Here is a 19,373-nt window from a genome sequence, read left to right as displayed (position 1 = left end):
TATAGCAGATGTAAGTTGATGAGAGTCAAGAAGAGTGTTTGAAAATATCTTGTATGTATTGCAACTACTAGAACTCAAGAGCCTCCAAGGACTTGGAAGAAATGTTTCTGTGAGTTATTCAAGTGTGGTCAGTGTATTGCCAAATACTGAAAACTGAGCTGGTGCTTCTGCACTCTGCTACTGCTAGCTACTGTTGAGGATAATTACTTCAGACAGTGCTGAATGTTGGCGGGCCTAGAGTTGTTGTTTTTGTTTGTTTTTTTGTTACTGCATCTGAAGCAGGATAGAAGAGAGCCAACACTCTCCCCTCAACACATAAAGACAGATTTCTAAGCAAAACTATATGTTAGAAACATTTTTTTTTCTCACAAGCCACTGTTCATTAAATAAAATTGCAGTCATGTCTCTAAGGGTTCAAGGGTTCTATTGAACACGTTCAGACATATTTCTAAATTAACACATGAAGGTTTGCAATGCATGTAGGTTAATCTCCTAGAGCCATTTTTCTCATGACAAGAAGAGAAAAGATTTTTTTAAGGCTGATAGTTCTAATAATAATACCTGTTAGATAAATATAATCTTTCTTTTACTTTTACTTGTCATTCTTACCTTTGTTAGTTATGATTGTAATGATGCTCAGACTTAAAGTGATAATGGGACATATTTAAAGAAAAATCATCTTCATTCATTATCAGTTCTCTTGAAAAATGACAATGTGATTGTGGTTTAAGAAAATGTTGAAGTGTGGTACTCCATCCTAAAAGTGAACGCAGGTACAGAGTTATAATAGTTAGGTTGTCACTGTAAGACAACTGAGAAATGAGACAATATCAGCATCCTTGACAAAACCCTACATTTTGAAAAACTAGAAGAAAAGAAAGGAAAAAAAAACGCAAAGAGCAACATATACTTCAAAAGCAGAATAAGCATTCTTAGTGGCCACAGAATCATGTGTGCTTTTTGTGTGGAAAGAAAATGGCATGCCGTATCTTGCAAAGGAAAGCATGGCTGGTTGACAGGAGCATTCCATACTGAACAAACATAACATAAATCCCACCTGTTCCACTAATGAATGAGCAACTTGGTAGGGCTACAGGCTTTGTGGTCTTGTCACCAGTAGTTTGGACTAATCTCTAACCACAACATCCAGATAATTTACTGTTATCTTCTTTGATTGGCAGAGTTCTTCACAGCCTTCAGCAATGTCTTACCAAGGCGGGTTACAGACCGCCAAAAAATACGTATGGAATACGTATTAGGGTTAGGAAGGGGCGGTGCTTCTGCACCCCCCTAACCCTAGTACGTATTCCATACGTACAACATGGCGGCGCCCCTTCCACATGGGGGCCGCCATGTTTACGTATCGGACACATAGCATCCAGACGTGTCGCGGCGCCTATGATGTCGTGAATGCACCAGCGGCACCTCGCGACGTCACAGAGGCACCGCAAGAAGGAGCTCCATTTTGGAGCTCCTTTTTTGCTCTGCGCGGGAGCTGCGCGGTGTGGCTGCTACGGCTCCCTCACGGAGCAAGCGGTGGCGGCGGCAGACTGCCACAAAGCGGCGGTCTGTAACCCGCCCAAATCTTGATTGGAGATAGCTGAGATTGTACCTGTAAAACATGTACTCCACTTTGGCAGCAACTCAAGACAGTCAGATGAAGTGTCTGCTGAAAAAGAATCCTCTAGAACAGTGGTTCTAGAACAGTGGGGTGAAACCCCCGGAAGGAGCATGAGGGTTGCTCAAGGGAAGTGTGAGACTTGGAGGCATTGATCCCCCTTCTCTTCCCAAGCCTTTTATGTGTGAAATTTACGTGTGTTGAATTAAATATCGAATTTACTATAAGTTATCAATCTTTATTAATGCTTAAGCCAAAGGCCATTCGCATGATAAAATATAAAACCAATAACAGCAATTCAAAATTATAAAATATTCCATCGAATAGCATCAAATAGCATCCAGATTTAATACATAATATACTTCCAATCAATTAAATAAAACAACTTTAAAAGAAAAAAAAAAACCACTTCAAGGTTTGGATAAGATCATCCACCTAAGAATCATTAAAAACATTTTTAAAAAAAACAAAAACAGCTTCAAAGTTTAGATAAAGTCATCCCCTGACAATCAACTGCAATGTCTGCTATTACCCTTGCCCGGATTTTGTTTGCTGCTGAAGCAAACAATGAAACCTTATAAGTTACCTTAGAATCAATATCAGACAAGAGATAAAAAATCTTTTCAGAAATGGTATTAGACTGTAAATTGGACAAAATAGATCCCATAAATTTTGTTCTTGGACCAGTATATAGTGAGCAAGAAAACAAATAATGAGGCAAATCCTCGATTTCTGGGGCTCCACAAATACATAAACGGGAATCCTTAGGTGTATGTGAATATCTACCGTCAATCATGGCTGAGGGCATTGTTTGGAAGCGAAGAGCTGTAAAAGCCTGTCTAAGCTTTAGAAATGTAAGATTCCCTAGATACATAGCCATCTGATGGTCCAATTTATATAATCTAAACCAATTGGAAAATTTCGAATTATTAATAGCCACCCTATCCAGGTTCACATCATGGTTAAAAATATATTCACGGAGCTTCTCTCTTGAACAGGGTTGTTTTTTGTTTTTGTTTTTTAGTAAATATCGAATTTACTAAAAAACAAAAACAAAAAACAACCCTGTTCTAATTAGAATATTTCCTTATAAAATGTGAAAATATGAATATACATGAATGTGTGAATGAAAATACACACAATAAATAAACAAAATATTTGTATTCATATACAGTGCACCTGCATTATATTTGGGTGTCTTTTATGTGGCTTTCATCTTACGCTGAAAGCCATGCAGCTGAGCTTTCAATGGTGCTCATGTGTCATGCATGAACCCCATTATTTTCAATGGGGCTCGAGCATACGTGCTATTTGTCTTACACAGAGCGGTCCAGAACAGAACCCCCGCACAAGCCAAGGGCATACTGTACTACATTCATTAGGAAAGGGAGTGACAGCTGCATGTAGATGTAAAGGGGGTGGGGGTCCCAAGAGAAAAAAGTTTGTTGACCACTGCTCTACAGCATGTATGAGCAACAGAATTAAGCTGGCTATTTCCAGATGAGCTATTATTTACTACCTAGTACTATTTGTTGCTTATCTGATAGGAACATGTTTAAGATTAGCAGCCCGGAGCTTCATAATGGTTTAGTGGACAGCAAAAGGATTCAGTTAGTAGTGCAAATGACTGAATCTGTCTCCTTTACCCGTGCCCTAAAAGACATAGTTTTGGAGGGTTTTCCCCTCAGCCTTATCCCTCTTTTATGTCACTCTAGGAATGTGACATGTGAGCTGTCATAATGAATTTGTGTCACTAACTAGAGAAAATTATACAGTGCCCCCTTTGTTTACACGGGAGATCCCCCGTGTAAAACAAATAATGTGTATGCTCGAGCCCTGTTTAAATGAATGGGGCTTGTGCATGCAGTGGCACAGCGGCACGCACGCACCATGAGCGCGCCCCCATTCATCCCTTTGGGACATTCAGCATATGCTGAAAGCTGGCTAAAGCATGCCCGTGTATGATGTGGGCACACCGTATTTTGTTTAAACCACAGGCATTTGTAATCAAGAATAATCAGACATATATTGTAAAGTTTTTGTAGTGATCATTCACCAGTACTGTATCATGTTCATGTTGGATTTTTTGATAGCGTTCTTTCAGGCTCCTTTTTTCTAATCCCATTTTGATTTGCAGATTTAATTGATAATATTATATTTTTTAAAATCCCTAAGATCCTTCTTCTATTTTTTCTACAGGTAGTGCTGGAACACCTGTTGTTTTCAATGAAAATGGAGATGCACCTGGACGTTATGATATCTTCCAGTATCAACTAACTAACCGAAGTGCAGAATATAAAATTATTGGCCACTGGACAAACCAGCTTCATCTGACTGTAAGTCTGGGTGTTGCTGGGTTTTAATTACATCTCATTTTGGTTGTCTCTAGTAAGCAGAACCACAAATAACGGTCAGAATGTTTTCACTTAAATTCTTTGAACTGTATTTCCATCAACATCATCATCATCATCATCATCATCATCATCATCATCATCATCATCAAATACCCTCCTGTCCTTACTGTTGTTGTTGTTGTTGTTGTTATTATTTCTTATAACAGTGACAGTTGCCAACCTAGTCCTGACTGAATGGAATGAATGTCCCACAAAGGCTTTGAGTGCTTGGGGTGGATTATATGGGAAGAGGCGATCTCTTAGGGGATCCCAATAATACTAAATTATTGTGATACATCATTGCTAAATTAATTTAGAGTTTTGTAGTGCAGATGCATATGAACAGATGTCCAAGACAGTGGCCTTCATACTGTGGTCATTGTTTCTTGCAGTAGATAACAGGACATGTAGGGGATGGTTTTCCCCTACAGAGGAATAAATAACGCAAACAAAAGGATGCCCCACGAGTGACATTTGCTGGTTGAGGTTTAAAATGCAAAATGTTTTAAAATTAAAAACTATAAAAAAATAAAGAATGTGTACATATTAAATTAAGAGATGTGCACTTTAAATCCAGGGCAAGCCAAATCCATGAGCCACAAAATGCAGTCTCTGGCCTATACTTTGGCAGTTCCCCAAATCCCTCCCCAGTTTTGCCCAGGAATTGTGCATAAATCCCCACCTGCCAAATTCGCTAGGACTTTATATTCCTGGCCTTAGTGTTATTGTAATCCAGAAATGAAGGCACATAACAGCAATGAAATGAGATTTCCAGTACATATTACAGTGCATAATGAACACATTTATTTATGTGTTTTTCCTAATGTGCATGTTTTTGTAGATTTCTCCCATTGACTAAAATATGTTTGTACATATTTTTCAGCTGGATAAATTTTACAGTTTTAAAATGTAAGCATGATTACGTGCATGGTTTATTTCTCCAAAACTTATAGCAGGCATCACAAATATGTAAATTTCTGAGGCAAAGCTCTCATTTTCTAACAATAAGTCTCAGGAGCTAGATGCACGAACCTTGAACATAGCAGCATATATTTCTATCCCTATTTGCTGTGGCCTAAATCCATTTTCTGGGCTCAGTTATAACAAACCTATTGCTGAATGGTAAGTCAACACTGTATTGACTTAATGGAACTACTCTAGTTGGAATTAGCAGTTGTATTCAGACTTAAGTATTTACTGACAGCCCAAACAGGCCCAAACAGGCTTCACACCACTTTGGTTCACAGTGTAACAGGCAAATGATAAACAATGAGAAAAAGAACAGTGTAAGTATTAACAAATGATTGTCCCTCTGAGACTACTTTACAGTAATTATCAGTGTGCTACCAACAGTAATGCATATAACAGCTTCCCGTTTCCAGCCACTGTAGTGATAAAGCACCTTACCATATCTGCTGTTCACTTTCTATTGCTTCCTGGCAAGAGTCCATCCAACTCTTTTCTTAGGTGGAAAAAAAAAAGATGTGGTCTTTAACTCAGAAATTATTCCCCTGCCTTCTTGTGGTCTTCAGAAAGTGGATGAGGAATGAGGAGGAAATGCAGGATGTATTTTCAGTGTGACCTAAACTTTGACAACATTTTCTCATAAATTCCATATTCATGTTCTGCTTTCAGTGTATATCAAATAACATTTAAAACATAAATAGTAATATCCATGTACATCCTGAGCAAATGACTCCTTTCAGGTTTAATTTGTTTTTGATTTTTTTTTTTATCCCTAATAAGATTGATTGATCTAATGAGTTTTATGCAGCTTTTTCTCTTACATAGTTGCTTTCCCATCTAAGCACTGTGCAGATAGTTTTGTTTATATTTAGTTATTCAAGGCTTTAATTTATTGCCTCTCAACCTACCAGTGCCCCAAAGGCAATACACAATTGATAAAAACACTTCAAAATATTAAACACATAACTAACAACCAAAAATTCCTTTTTTAAAAACCCTCATCAGCAAATAGCGTTGAAAATATCCAGAGCAGATAACCTTAATTTTAATGTGATGTACAGATGCAGGTGGCCTAGAGTTCATAACTCTACGTTGCAAATCTGCAACTGTGCCATAGTCACTAAGAATATATATGCACAATCCTGGCACTATTGCCACAAATAAGTAATATATCCTCCCCAAACTATCTTAGCAGCTGCAGTTGCATCGAGTGATGGATGGAGCTGGTGATCAGGATACAGGAGGATGCTTCCTGTCCTCTTCCACCTGTGAGCAAGGCTGTGACAATCATTAGGAGATACTATTGAATTATGTGGCCTTATGGGATTTTTACTCACATTGCCTCATTCATATTAGCTAATGAGTGTGAACACTTCAAAGACCAAACACATCATTACAAAGACCATCCCCCCCCCCAAATTGCATGAGTATGCAAGATAATAGCATCCAAATTATACTGATAATATCAGTTATATAGAAATAACACTTTAAGACTCTAAATCATTTGGATAGGAAGCTGCTCAATTTATTTATGTCTTCTATGGGGATGATGGAAGACTCCAGTTATATCCAGTCTTAGTACTCAACCACAACTCTGTCCCACCCAATTTCTGCATCACTATGAATATTCACATTATTTTTGTTTACAGTTTATCCAGAAGTTTATTTTATGCAGTTTTCCACAATGTACATGTACTTTCACAGGAACTCTCTAATATGAATATTTATATGTGGCTTCCCCTAATATACACACTTTTTGAAAAGTGAAAATTGATCACAGTATGAAAAATAACTATTACAATCTCGATCTAGGATTGCCAGACTGAAAACTGGAGAGGGCTCTTGTAGCTTTAATGGTTGTTTAGAAGAAGGAATTGCAACAGAGTTTCTCATCACACAAACAGGTGAAATTGCTGAAATTCTTTTTCTACACAACTATTAAAAGATACAGGATCTATCTGTACTTTTCAATCCTAGTCTGGGAACTGCAAATTAGGATGGTTTGTTTAAAGGCAAGGGCCGCACAAAATTCTTCTACTGCCCTAGTCTTACCCTTTCTTAAAATGCCTAGTAATTTCATTATTTAAATATTTCTGAAGGCATGCCTGACAATAACAGTCAATATCTTCAATTGGAACAGGTGTTGCACACAGTATGATCCAGTTCAGTCCACGGAGTTGTATTAAACTTTGCCCTGTGAAATGCCATGTAATCCTATGTATGCCCATTCTGAAGCAAATTCCATGGAACTTACTCATATATAAATGTGAATAGCACTGCAGTCTTGGGATGGTTTAAAAATTTCAACTAATATCATTAGAGAGCCTTCTGATAAACCAGTTAAGTTGTAAGCCTTTTTTGTTTTTGGAAGGGACATTGCCTGATTTGCAGTTTCAACAGTGTTTACTACTCATTATCCCTATTAAAGTGATTGATGTGTGCACATATGGAGGAGAGCTCACAAGCCCTATTGTATCTGTTGTGGTTTTTCACATCTGGAAGTGACATGCATTAAGAGAATAGCTTGTTGTATCTGTGCTGGCTGTCTAGCTGAGCCAGAGGCCTATTATTTCCACAGGGAAATACTGGGTTTTTAGCTCACATGAAGAGCCTTCATTAATGCAATAGTCTTAAGAAACTTCAGACACATCACTTTTTCATTAGGAAAGTGATGATGGAGGCAGGTGGGGTTAGTGTGCTTATGACTCATATGTACAGTACCAATGCTTACTATAGGTTTATAATAATGACTGTTTCTGTTCTGGGGTTCATTAATGATATTACTGTACTAGACTTTGTGGGTTATAGATGATAGAAACCCCAATATGGTACAGTCGAGTAAGCAATGATAAAGAATGTGGTTCAAATCATCGCCTTGCCATTAAGGTCACTGAGTGACATGTGGCATGTCACTGTCATCACAAAATGGATGCCATAGGGGTGTGTGTGTGTGTGTGTATGAGAGAGAGTGAGAGAGAGAGAGAGATCATTTTAAAGGTACATTGAGTAAGGTTCTGCATTAGAATTTGGCACCCATGATTTACTTGACTGGACATGCAATTATGCAAGATTTCAGCTAATCTATTAAAAATTATCACAAAGCTAAAAAAAGTGTTGTAAATATATATTTGTGTTTAATTTGGAGAAAAATGTCAATATGTTTACTTAATTTATGTTCTACCTTTCTTCTCCTGCTGAGACTCAAGGCAGCACTTAAAAAGAATGCTGTCTTTATTTTTTTTAAAGAAACACACCCTCAAAATCAGTTAAAATGCAGTAATTTATAATGTTAAAACAGATGTTCAAATTAAAACAATTATATATTATTATTTATATTTTCCCACCTCTCCCAGGTGGATCGAGGCAGGATTACAACAATAACAATAAAATACAAGAATAAAACATATAATTTTCAAGCATTAAAACAGTTAAAAACAGTATAGTCGAACAATTATAAAATATAATATTCTGATTCTAAATAGAAGAGTGAATAATGTCTTTACAGAAGACTGGGTGGATAAGCTTGCCGGAAGAGATCTGTCCACAGTTATCCCACTTTTTCAAGTGCTTTTTAATATTCCAGCTTCTGTCTTCTCTGCCCACTTGCCCCCTTTGTCCTCAGCTTACCTCAGTTGCTGCAGACTGAATTCAAAATGCAAAAATAGTTTTTACTCCATTTAACTCAGCAGTGGGAGAATAGAGGAGAAGTGGGGTCCTTCTTTTCCCTGTAGACTCAGGCAAAGGCAAACTGCTGCAGTCTTGCCTAGCTTGTGTGTTTTCCCTCATTAATAATAATAATAAAAAATATGTATTTGTATCCTGCCTCTCCCGTTTGATGATCAAACCACTGTCTTCTTGACCACACTCTAATGTAGTATGTAGTCCCAGTTTTCATCTGTGAAATGTTGGAGGGTATGCTTCACTGTTCACTGCCAACTGCAATTTTAATTACAGTAGAGGGCAGGAAGTCAAAGGTACTAACTATTCACCACTACCACTTGATTTCTGACCTATATCAGCACCTGTGCAAATGTAAATGGCCTTGTTGGCTGTAAGATTCTCAAATTCTGGTTGTGAGAGAAAGAAACTATGGCCTAATTCACACTATGATTTAAACCGATTTGTGAATTGGATCAAGTCGGCTTATATGTGCCTCAATCACACTCAAATCAATTTCAAACCCAATTGTGTCCTGGCTAAAATGGGGTGAATCGGCAAAAGTCCTCCTGAACTGGTTCTTCTGAACACAGATCTTTTACTGGTTCTTTTGAAAAAGAACTGGGTTGCAATTGTGCTGAACTAATGTGAACGTGTTTCCGATCACATTCGGGTCACCCAGGAAGGGAGGGAGGGACAATGGGCAGAGGGTGAGCAAAGTGGCGGTACCCATCCCAACACGGTTCTTTGCAAAGTTGTCATTTCCCCCCCCCCCCCCATCTCAGCACTGCTGTGGGGCTGTCTCAAGACTTCTGTGGGTTCAGGGGTGCCATTGCAGGATTTATCCCCTGGCACGGAGGGAAACTGGAGAAGGAAGGTGGTTGTGTATGTGATTGGCTGTTGCCCCCATAGAAATAGTCCTGCACTCTCCCTGCTGCTAGCAGCCCATTGCCCAACAAAGAGGGAAAGTGGAAGTTCAGGAGGAGTGTGTGCATCTTACACACACACCTTCGACTGCATGCATCATCAGAAACACAAGCATGCACATCATATGATTGATATTTTTTTAAAAAAAAGACCTGGGATGGATCGATTACAATCAACATTGAGAATCCATTTTGTTGCAGTGCAAAAGTTGTGTGCACATGGACTGTGTTAAATGGACACGGAATGGAAAATGTTGCATGAACTTCGTTCCATTTCAAATCAAATGTGCAGTTTCGGATCGATACGACTCAAAAAACTTTTTTTTTTTTTTTGCAAGTGTGAATGAGTCCATAAGGATTCAGATCCTTATGTACTGGCAGTCTGGAAACAGATTTATAGTGTTATGCCTTTTTGTGTGATAGAAAAATGATATGCAAGGAACATGTCTCATGTTAGGCCTATTTGCATTTTACATTCTGCCTGCATTCCCACACAATGTATACATATGCTATTACGATTTTACAAAAAGCAATTGACAAGAATTACATACTTTCACATCCCGAACTGGCAGGTAAAGAGGAGAAACTTGCTTGAGTTAAACTGATTTTTAAGGAATCAGACAGAGGTATACTATTAAGCAAATTCCTGCTGTTAAGTGTCCTAAAACATGTGGAAGTACTTTTACTTTCTGCATTCTGAGACCATGTCTACATTGACCATTTGCTACAATTTCCCCCTGTCTTCATGTTGTCCTGTCCAGACAATGTAGGGTCCAAGGCCCAGTTCAGCTGTGAACTGTCCACACATGGGAAGATCAGTCCTGCAGAAAATCTAGTCTATCCCTCCTTTAAAACAAATGTGTTTTTTTGAAAAGGCTCATCTTTTGCTCCAGATTCCTGAAGATCAAGAGCACTCTGGGGTAATGGCAAGTGGCTGTCTACACAGCATCCTTCTGTGCTGCCCACAGCCGCCAATGTAATACAAGTAATTTGCTACTCTATCCCTGGAATAAAGAGACCAGACACAAGATGTATGGGATAAAAACAGGGCCATTTATTGACCTATTTATTAAGTTCTTAATGGAACTGCAACTAGTATCATAACCAAAACTAATGTGGGAGACAGGGAAAGCTGCATACCGGTGTCTTACCGCAGACTACCTCTGCAGCTTATCAAGGACAATGACACCTGGGCCTTCAACGACAGTCCATAAGTTGGGTTGCCGTTGGACAGCCCGCATCAGGAAGCCCAGCAAGAAGTCCCCCTTCCCAATCTGTGAAGATTAAAGTTGGGGTATACCTTCCAGACAGACCCAAGTTCCATTCTTTTCATCCACCCCCCAGGTTGCAAGGCCCGTAGAGGTGCTTCGAGAAATTTTCCTAACACCCAGTGAAGTGTCCAAGGTGCTCGCTGAGATCAAATCCATGCAAAATATAAATACGTCCAATTAAAACCAACAATTCCAAGCCAAATCATGTATTAATGAGACACCACCTCAGCCAATCTCCCTTATGCCACTAGAAACAATGTGGGGTAGGTGAAAACCCCATGGAAAAGGGGGGATAGTCCTACCTGGCTCCTAGGCAACCAAGTGAGACTTCACCCTATACTAGTGGTGGGTGAGTGGGTCGACGTTTAATCTAGGAATGAGACACTTAGGGGATGACAGGCAAAGCATGCCCTTAACCACACCCCCTAGGAGCCTCATGCCATGGCAACCAGCCATGGCATGATTTAACTGCCCTGGTCTCCACCAGTAGGAGGGCAGCAAAAAGCCCATCCCAGCTCCACAGCCTCCGGTGTGGAGAGGGGTGGGATGGCCATTATCTGAGGTCATAGTGAGGTGTCCAACCATTTGACCAACACTGAGCACTTCTGGCCTCAATGGGAATGACTGGCACTGGCAGAAGTAGCAGTGGTGCTGTGTACACATCAGCCCACTGTTGCTATGTAATGCACAGGTAATGGAGGGAAGTCAGGGCAGTTTCAAAGCCAGAATATTCATGAAACAACCCAGAATATTCTGGTCACCTTGAGTCCCAGTTTCAAGCCATGGCATCTAGAGTTGTTTTTTTTAAAACAACATCAAGTAGGATGTGATGGGAAAGACCATTAGTCTCAAAACACTGGACCAAGTCTACCAGTCAGAGTATGCAATAGCAAGGACCTTTCTACCACTTATCAATGAACTCATCACTCTTTAAGCATTTTACAGTCTGCTAGCCAATTGCCCCCAACAAGCTGGGTACTCTTTTTTTTACTGCCCTTTGTCCCTGATCTCCGAATGGTCCCCTCCAAGCCTTTGCCTGTATTGAGATTTCATTAGAACAGCTGCACTACAATAGAAACAATATCTGATATGAAATGTAGGCCTGTAACTCTAACATCACTTTTCTTCTCCTGTATGATTTTTTAAAACATCATTTAACTGATCAAGAACCCAATGGAGCTTTGAAAGCTTGCATGATATATTTTCTGCACTTTAGTTGGCCGATAAAGGTGTCCCTCCTTTATAGGTTTTGATTTTGTTGTATATTGTACAACACACCAATATCTGGGTAAAGGGAGAGAATTCCACTGTGTGCTATTTTTCTTGTGAGGCCTCTCCTTATCAAGCATTATTATATATTTCTATATACTGAGAGAAAAGCCAGGATATTTCTGTCATAGCTTAATGCTCCTTGTTCTTCAAAATACTTTTTTTTCCTGTGCTTTGACTGCACTGGGTATTAAAATTTTCTCAGCTGGTTACTTTTGTTCTCTAGTCATTGGCACTAATACCTTAGGGCCTGTTTTGCCACTTGTCTTTCTGTTGGTGTGATACCAGCTTCCCCTTTGGGTAGAAAATGCTGACTCTAGCCTGATAAATCCACTGTAAAGTCCCTACGGGTGCCTCTGTCAGCAGACTTCACTGATTTCAGGGTTCCCTCTAGCTATGGAATTGCTTTCTGCCTTTAGTCCTCAGTAATGTAAATGCTTTCCTCCAGGCACGCTAACCTTTCCGATTCTTTCTGGAGCAGCTATCGCTTCTAGGAAGAGAGGTCTTTTTCAGTTTTTGTTTTTGAAATGAATAACACTCAGGACTGAATCAAGCTTTTTGCCTCCCCCAAAATATGCCATTTTTGACATGGCAATGTTAATATGGAACAACAGTTGATGGAAAGTAAAACGTAGAAAGGGAAGCAGAGTGGAAGACTGTCACTTCTGAGATATCAGCCTTAATAAAGGAAGTGAATTTGGTTCATCTTAAGACCATTTTAGTTCTGCTCTTATACCAGTAAAATTTCTGAAGTTAGTGGAGGGGAGGTGATAGGGGTGGAGTAAACATTGCACGAAGCCTTATTCTCGCATCCCAGTAAGAGTGTTTTATGTTTGTTTGTTTTTTAAATCCTGAACAACTTCTGACAATGTGCTGGGACAATGTGATGTAATGTGGTTTGACACCACATTAATTGCCACAGCTCAATGCCATGGAATTCTGGGATTTGTAGTTTTGTGAAATATTTAGCCTTCTCTGTCAGTATACTCTGTTGCCATAACAAATTACAAATCTCAGAATTCTATAAGATGGAGCCATGACAGTTAAAGCAGTCAAACTGCATGAATTCTGCAGCGTGGCAGCACCCCAAGAAAGCCTTCTCCCATGTCCTCATCAGAGAAGCCTATGACAATAGTATTATCAAGAGGAACTCCTCTCTCAAAGATCTTAAGACTCTAGCAGGTTCATATAAGGAGAAAAGTCATATGTGGGGATTGTCTGGATGTAATTGTTATTGGGTTTTGTAGGTCATTATCAGCACTTTTGATTGTATCTGGAAATGAACTGGTAATCATTGAAGTTGTTTCAGTAAGGGAGTTACAGGTTCCCTGTAATTGGGCCCAGAGAGTCCCAATTGTAGCAACAGTATTTTGGTCCTGACAAAAATTCTGGACAATTTTCAAAAGCAGCCCCAAACAGAATATGTTACAGCAGTCCAAATGGGATATAGTAGTCAGGGATGATAGGTCAGGCCAATTATATGTAGTTTGTCTTTTAAATTGTGTGCCTTGTTTCGTACATGCACTATTTCTCAGAAACATCCTCATTTCAGTGTCAGTGGGCTGGTGAATCTGCTCGGGGTTTCTGTCCAAACTTTAAGGCACTATATAATGTGCTAAACCTATGGGGGGGGGGGACATCATGTAAGCCTTGCAAATGTGCAGATGCTTGCACTGAGGTGTGTGTGTATGTATATATTTTTGTTCAGAACATGCTTTGGAAGGTGTGAAAATACAACAATACAACAATATTGAGTCCAGCACATTTTTTCCTATCCTTAATGGGCAGGTGAAAGCTATTTTAGTGTTTAGATTGTATCTTGCACCTGGATATTCCCTGTAGGGCCTAGGGGAGGATGTACAGAAGAAATATTGTTAAACTTAACACCCTTTTTGTTTCCCCTGAAATTCCTTCAGAGTTTAGCCTACATGAATGGACCTCCAAATTCACCTTGAAATGTCACTTTAGGCATAGAAAAGGGTGTTAACTATAGATAATAGTTCATTCCTCAGGCTTGGAAGAAGTTCTCAAAGTGGAAATAAGCACTTACATTTCTGACCCGAGAGCAAACCCTCAGACTTGATGAGGAGCTTGTGAAAATGCAACAGGACAGTACGCCTCTTCATCCTCAATAGTTCCATGCCGACACAGCCAGAGAAATTCAGCTCATGTCAGCTGCATGGCTGAACTCATTTGGGGCATCTTAGATGTTATTATTCTTGACACATTTTAACCTCTGTTTCCAACAGCATTACAGAAAGCATTCCAAAGCCATTACAAGAAGCTGAGGTCTTTGCCGATATCAAAAATTATGTTGATTTTCATAATGAATACAAAGCACATGAACAGGAATATTCATCTGTAGTACTTTTTTAAAAGAAAGATTATGTTTTATTCATTTAGCTACAGTATGTGCACTCCACTCACAAGTATTTCTTCATGACAAATGTGTGGATTTAGCAACTTTGAGTTCTCAGCCATATAATTTCCACAGGAGGGAAGCTGTTAAGAACAAGCTTGCAGTCCTTGGCATTTATAAATTAGGAAATCTTCTTCCCTTTGTGATTAATAATGAATCCCTTTTTAGAACTGGGTCATTTCCCAGTGAATGCTATACATGTGTGCTACCTAGAAACACCTACTGACAAGCTACCTTGGCAGCAGGGCCTGGAGTATGCCTTGTCTTGAGACAGAAATAGATTTTGGGTTTGGGATATAAATTATTTTTGAAAGTAAGCTCAGTTCCAGGCCTTTAATCAGACATCCTTTGAAAATGCTACTACCTAACTGCAAAGGATACAAAATGCCAAGGTAATGTAAAGACTGACATTTGGATTCAGAACAGCCTAGAGCTGGTGCATGTTCTGTTTGAGGTAGCCATTTTCTTGTAGCTGTGGCAGCTTCTGGGGAAAGGGATTATCTTTGCAAGGACAATCTGCCATTTTTCATGACACCACTCAATCCCCTGCTGAGAAGTTTTTGAGTGGAATAGAAAGTTGCCAAGTCCAAACAAATTCTATTGGTTAGCTGGAAGGAAATCTTAATTTTGCCTTATAGATACCTGAGGCAGAACTTGATGCTACTGTTCTCCACAAAACAAACAAACAAACAAACAAACAAACAAACAAACAAACAAAAAACCAAAGCAGGAAGAACCCAGCCCTTAAATTGTTAAGTCCTCCCAACCTTGAAATGATGATTTGATCATGTCTTGGGAAACAGAGGAAACAACAACAACAATACTTGAGCTGAAATTGTTGTTGTTAACTGCCATCAAGTTGACTTACTTACCGTGACCCTATAACTGAGAGAACTCAAAGTCCCCCCATCATCATCCCCCACCCCACTCAGGTTTTGCTCACTCAGAACCATGACACCTTTTATTGAGTCTATCCATCTGAAATGTGGTCTTCCTCTGTGGCTGCTACTTCTGCCTTGCTAACATTATTATGTCTTCTAGTGAATCATGCCTTCTTATGATATGTCCAAAGTACAACACCCTCTGTTTAGTCATCATGGCCTCTAAGGAGTATTTAGGCTATTGCCACTGGGGGATAGTCTCTTCATAGTGTTGTGACTTCAAAAGATGTTACTGAAGTGTCACTGTTCATGGCAAGGGGCTTAGTGGGCAATGATATCTTATAAACTATCACTAACTTACCATTATGGAGAAAAACCATGTGCTTTAAGATTAGCCAAAGGAACAGAATCAACCATAGATAACCAAGTCTCAGTGACCATAGCTAATGATATACTGCAATCTAACAAAGAGCTGACCAAAAATCCTGGTTTTGAAACCAGCAAATGTCATCTGCAAATTTGATAAGTATGACTTCTGTTTCATCATCTCAATCAGTTGTGAACTTGTCAAACAATACCAGTTCCAGAACAAAATCCTGAGATACCTCACTAATCACTTTTCCAGATTTCATAATTGTATACACTTGGGTCCATGCCATACTCTCATGTAGGAACTGACAAATCTGTTTGCTTACTTTCTATAGTGTTAACATGGGGATATTCCTTTTTTAGATTAAAAAGGTTTCATTTTCTCTCCATTGACAATAACCTGTGCTTTCTGATTCGTATAGATTGCCTTTACCAAATTAATGAAGTTTCAACCAATATTCAATATTTTTCTTTTCTTCAAACAACATCTGGTAATCTACATTATCAAAAGCCTTCTCCAAATCTAAGAACAGGAGGCCTAATTTACTTTTGTTATGTTGTTATGGTATTCCATGGTTAGGCTCAGCTTTTCCTTCATGTGTCTTTGAGGTAGAAAACTGAATTGGTCTTTATCCATCCAAATTTGGAGACTTTTTAGTCTCTCTGCCAAAATCAAGATGAAAATTGTATTATCTGAGTTCAGAAGAGATGTAGGTCTAAAAATTTTAGGGTCTATAATATCTCTCTCTTCTTTGGGAATCAGTGCTATGTTCACCTCAATTCGTGTTTCAGGTAACTTTTCCTTTAGAATGGCATTCATTATTAGTTGCAGTGGAAAGCTTAGTTCATTCTCTAAGATTTTATAATAAGAGCCATAAAACCATCTGGATCTGGGGCTTTGCCTTTCTTACATTTTCTAATTGCTTCAATTGCATCTGCTTACTTCTTATTTGCTTATTCAGTTTTTTTTTGTTGTACTTCTTTTTTAATGTTCTGATTTCCTTTTTGTTCAAATATTTGCTTTCCTTTTCTCTTTCTTTACATTGTTCTGAGTATAACGTTGAGCAGAATTTATAAACAAGTCTTTAATTTACTCTTGTTGTGTATGTATTACATTGCTATTTTTGATCTTTGTAATATATTTCTTTTCTTAATTTATTATCCCTTTCTTACTTTATAGTCCAGCCATTTCCCCAGGTTATTTGAATAGTCAAAGGAATTTTGCCTCTAATGCTTATTTCTTGATATCAGGTCTGCTGTTTGTTAGCAGCCAGCTGGCCAGAGATGTCTACCTCAGCTGCATCCAGCTCACCACTGCCTCCACCTTTGCCTCCACATCTCATGTGCAAATACAGCAGCTTCAGAAGTCCAGGTCTTCTCCTCTCTCTCATACCCACTGGCCTTATGACAAAAAGAAGGCCAGCTGTCTGGCTGCTTGGTTATGATTGGGTGCAAAGGGAGCAGTAACCAAGCAGCTGGATGAGCAATGACCAGAGAGCCTCTTGCTCATGCCAGTGTTGAAGCAAAGGGTGGTGTGGGTGAGAGACTTCTCAGTCACTGCTCCCTTAGCAGCTGACCACCTTAGGAGGAGCAGCTGAGTAGCTGGCTGAGGAGAGACAGAAAAGCCTTTCACCTGTGTTGGCCTTACAGCAAAGGCATTTACAGGTGAGAAGCTTCTTGGTCTCAGTTCAACTGACTGCTCAGTTGCTGCTCCTTTTACATCCAGTCACCTTAGGAGCAGCAACTATCTGAGCAGTGACCAAGAAGCCTCATTCATGCTGGCCATGCTTGGTCATTGCTCCCTTTGTATTAATTCACTTTGGGAGCAGCAACTGTTCAACTGGCTTTGCAGCAGCAAATGAGGAAACCTCTTTCCCATGTCAACACTCCGCCGCCTCATTAGCTGTCTTTAAGACACAGCTGAAAACATATCTATTCCGGCTGGCCTTCCCACCTTAGACTGTCTGTTTTTTCCTGCTCTCCTTTTCCCTTTCGACCCCGGACCGTTGTAAACTCCTTCTCTCTTCTCCTTGCCCCTGACATGTATAATTTATTATCTTCCTGTTCCGTTTTTGTACTAATGTTTTTAACTGTTATATTGTATTTTTTATCTTGTATTGGAATGTTTTAATAATTTTGTAAGCCGCCCTGATCATACCTATGGAAGGGCGGGGTAGAAATAAAATTTATTATTATTATTATTATTAACATGGTGGCAAAGGTATGGGCAAAAAAGCTTCTTGATCACTACTTGACAGGCTGACCAGGTTCTGCCCTCAAGGTGACTGGGTGCTAAAAGAGCAGCAAATGAGAAGCTGGTCACTGCTTGCAGTAAAGCCCAGAACAGGAAAAAGGTTTTTCAGTTGCTGCTTTACTGGCTGCTTGGTTGTTGCTCCCAAGGTGATGAAGTGCAAAGAGAGAAGCTGCTTCTGGCGAGGAAGGATTCTCAGTCCTTCTTCAACAGGGCAGAGGGAGGCACAGTCAGATTCCTACTTTTCTCCCATATGAGAAAGGAACCTCAATCTGAGAGAAGCAAAATATTCTTTTGAAGAATTGAGCCCAGATGCTCCTCCTCTTCCTTCTCCAGAGACATGCCTTTCTCACACAGCTTCATGTCACCCCCACCCCGCTAACATTGTTTCGTCTGCTACCACTTCTTTCCACTTTTTTGACTCTGACTCACATCTCCATCCTGCCAACCAAGTCCCAGAAAAGTTCACAAAGCTTAATCAGGGTTCCAAATGCAGAAGCTTGTTTTGCCTCCACTTTCCCCCCACTGTTACATGCTTTAACTCTTCATTCCCACCATAGTGCTAAAGACCATTGGTTCCTCTTGTCTTTCTTGCATGCCACTTCTTTGACTGAAGGCTCCCCTGACACCCCCTTGTCCCTCACCATTCCCCTGAATCTTTTCACCACCTCCAGGTGGGTGTAGGGAATCACTGCAATAGACCTTTTAATCTATTTCTAATATATCTACATGTGATTTCTGGTACATGTGTTTTATTTACATTTCTTTTTATGTTGCAAGCTGCCTTGAGTCAAATGTTTGAAGAAAAATCAAAGTATAAATAAACCAATTCTATATTAGTATGAAAATTAATAAAGATAAATATATTCCCCTTTGACAAGGTTGTCAAGTCATGTCTGACCACAGGAGCCGGTGCTCATCTCTGTTACTAAGGTGAAAAGCCAGCATTGTCAGAGACTACTCTGTGATCATGTGGCCAGCATGGTTGCACAGAACACTGTTTACCTTCCCACCAAAGTGGTACCTATTTATCTACCGGTGCTTTTACTTAGCCCAGGGGTAGGCAACCTTTTTGAGCCGGGGGCCGGGTTGCTGTCCCTCAGACAACTGGGGGGCCAAAGTGGGGGAGGAGCTTCCACCCTCCGGGGGCGGGGCCGCATGCCAGGGGTGGAGCTTCCATCCTCTGGGGGCAAGGCCACATGCCAGGGTCGGAGCTTCCACCCTCCGGGGTGGGGCCACATGCTGGGGCGGAGCTTCCATCCTCTGAGGCGGGGCTTTCTCTGCTCCCTTTCCCGACCTCCAGATGTCTGAGAGACAGCTAGAAGTGGGGGGGGGGGATTGGGAGAGGGGGTG

The 19,373-nt window shown here is 39.9% G+C and overlaps 1 protein-coding gene across 4 annotated transcripts in view; it reads left to right on the top strand.

The window, feature by feature from the left end:
* Nucleotides 1–19,373, top strand: part of LOC149312325 (metabotropic glutamate receptor 8) — a 627,813-nt gene that overhangs the window by 502,824 nt on the left and 105,616 nt on the right. For all 4 annotated transcript variants that reach the window (XM_089524400.1, XM_089524401.1, XM_089524399.1 and 1 more), the window contains exon 8: nucleotides 3,818–3,954. In XM_089524400.1, the coding sequence (XP_089380526.1) occupies nucleotides 3,818–3,954 (137 nt within the window). The remainder of the gene's footprint in view (nucleotides 1–3,817; nucleotides 3,955–19,373) is intronic.

This window comes from Sceloporus occidentalis, unplaced genomic scaffold (genome assembly GCF_023333645.1).
Source record: "Sceloporus occidentalis isolate IW3139 unplaced genomic scaffold, rSceOcc1.0.p SCAF_5, whole genome shotgun sequence".
NCBI lineage: Eukaryota > Metazoa > Chordata > Lepidosauria > Squamata > Phrynosomatidae > Sceloporus > Sceloporus occidentalis.
The sequence above is the reverse complement of the archived record's forward strand: the minus strand, read 5'-3'. Positions and strand labels throughout refer to the sequence as shown.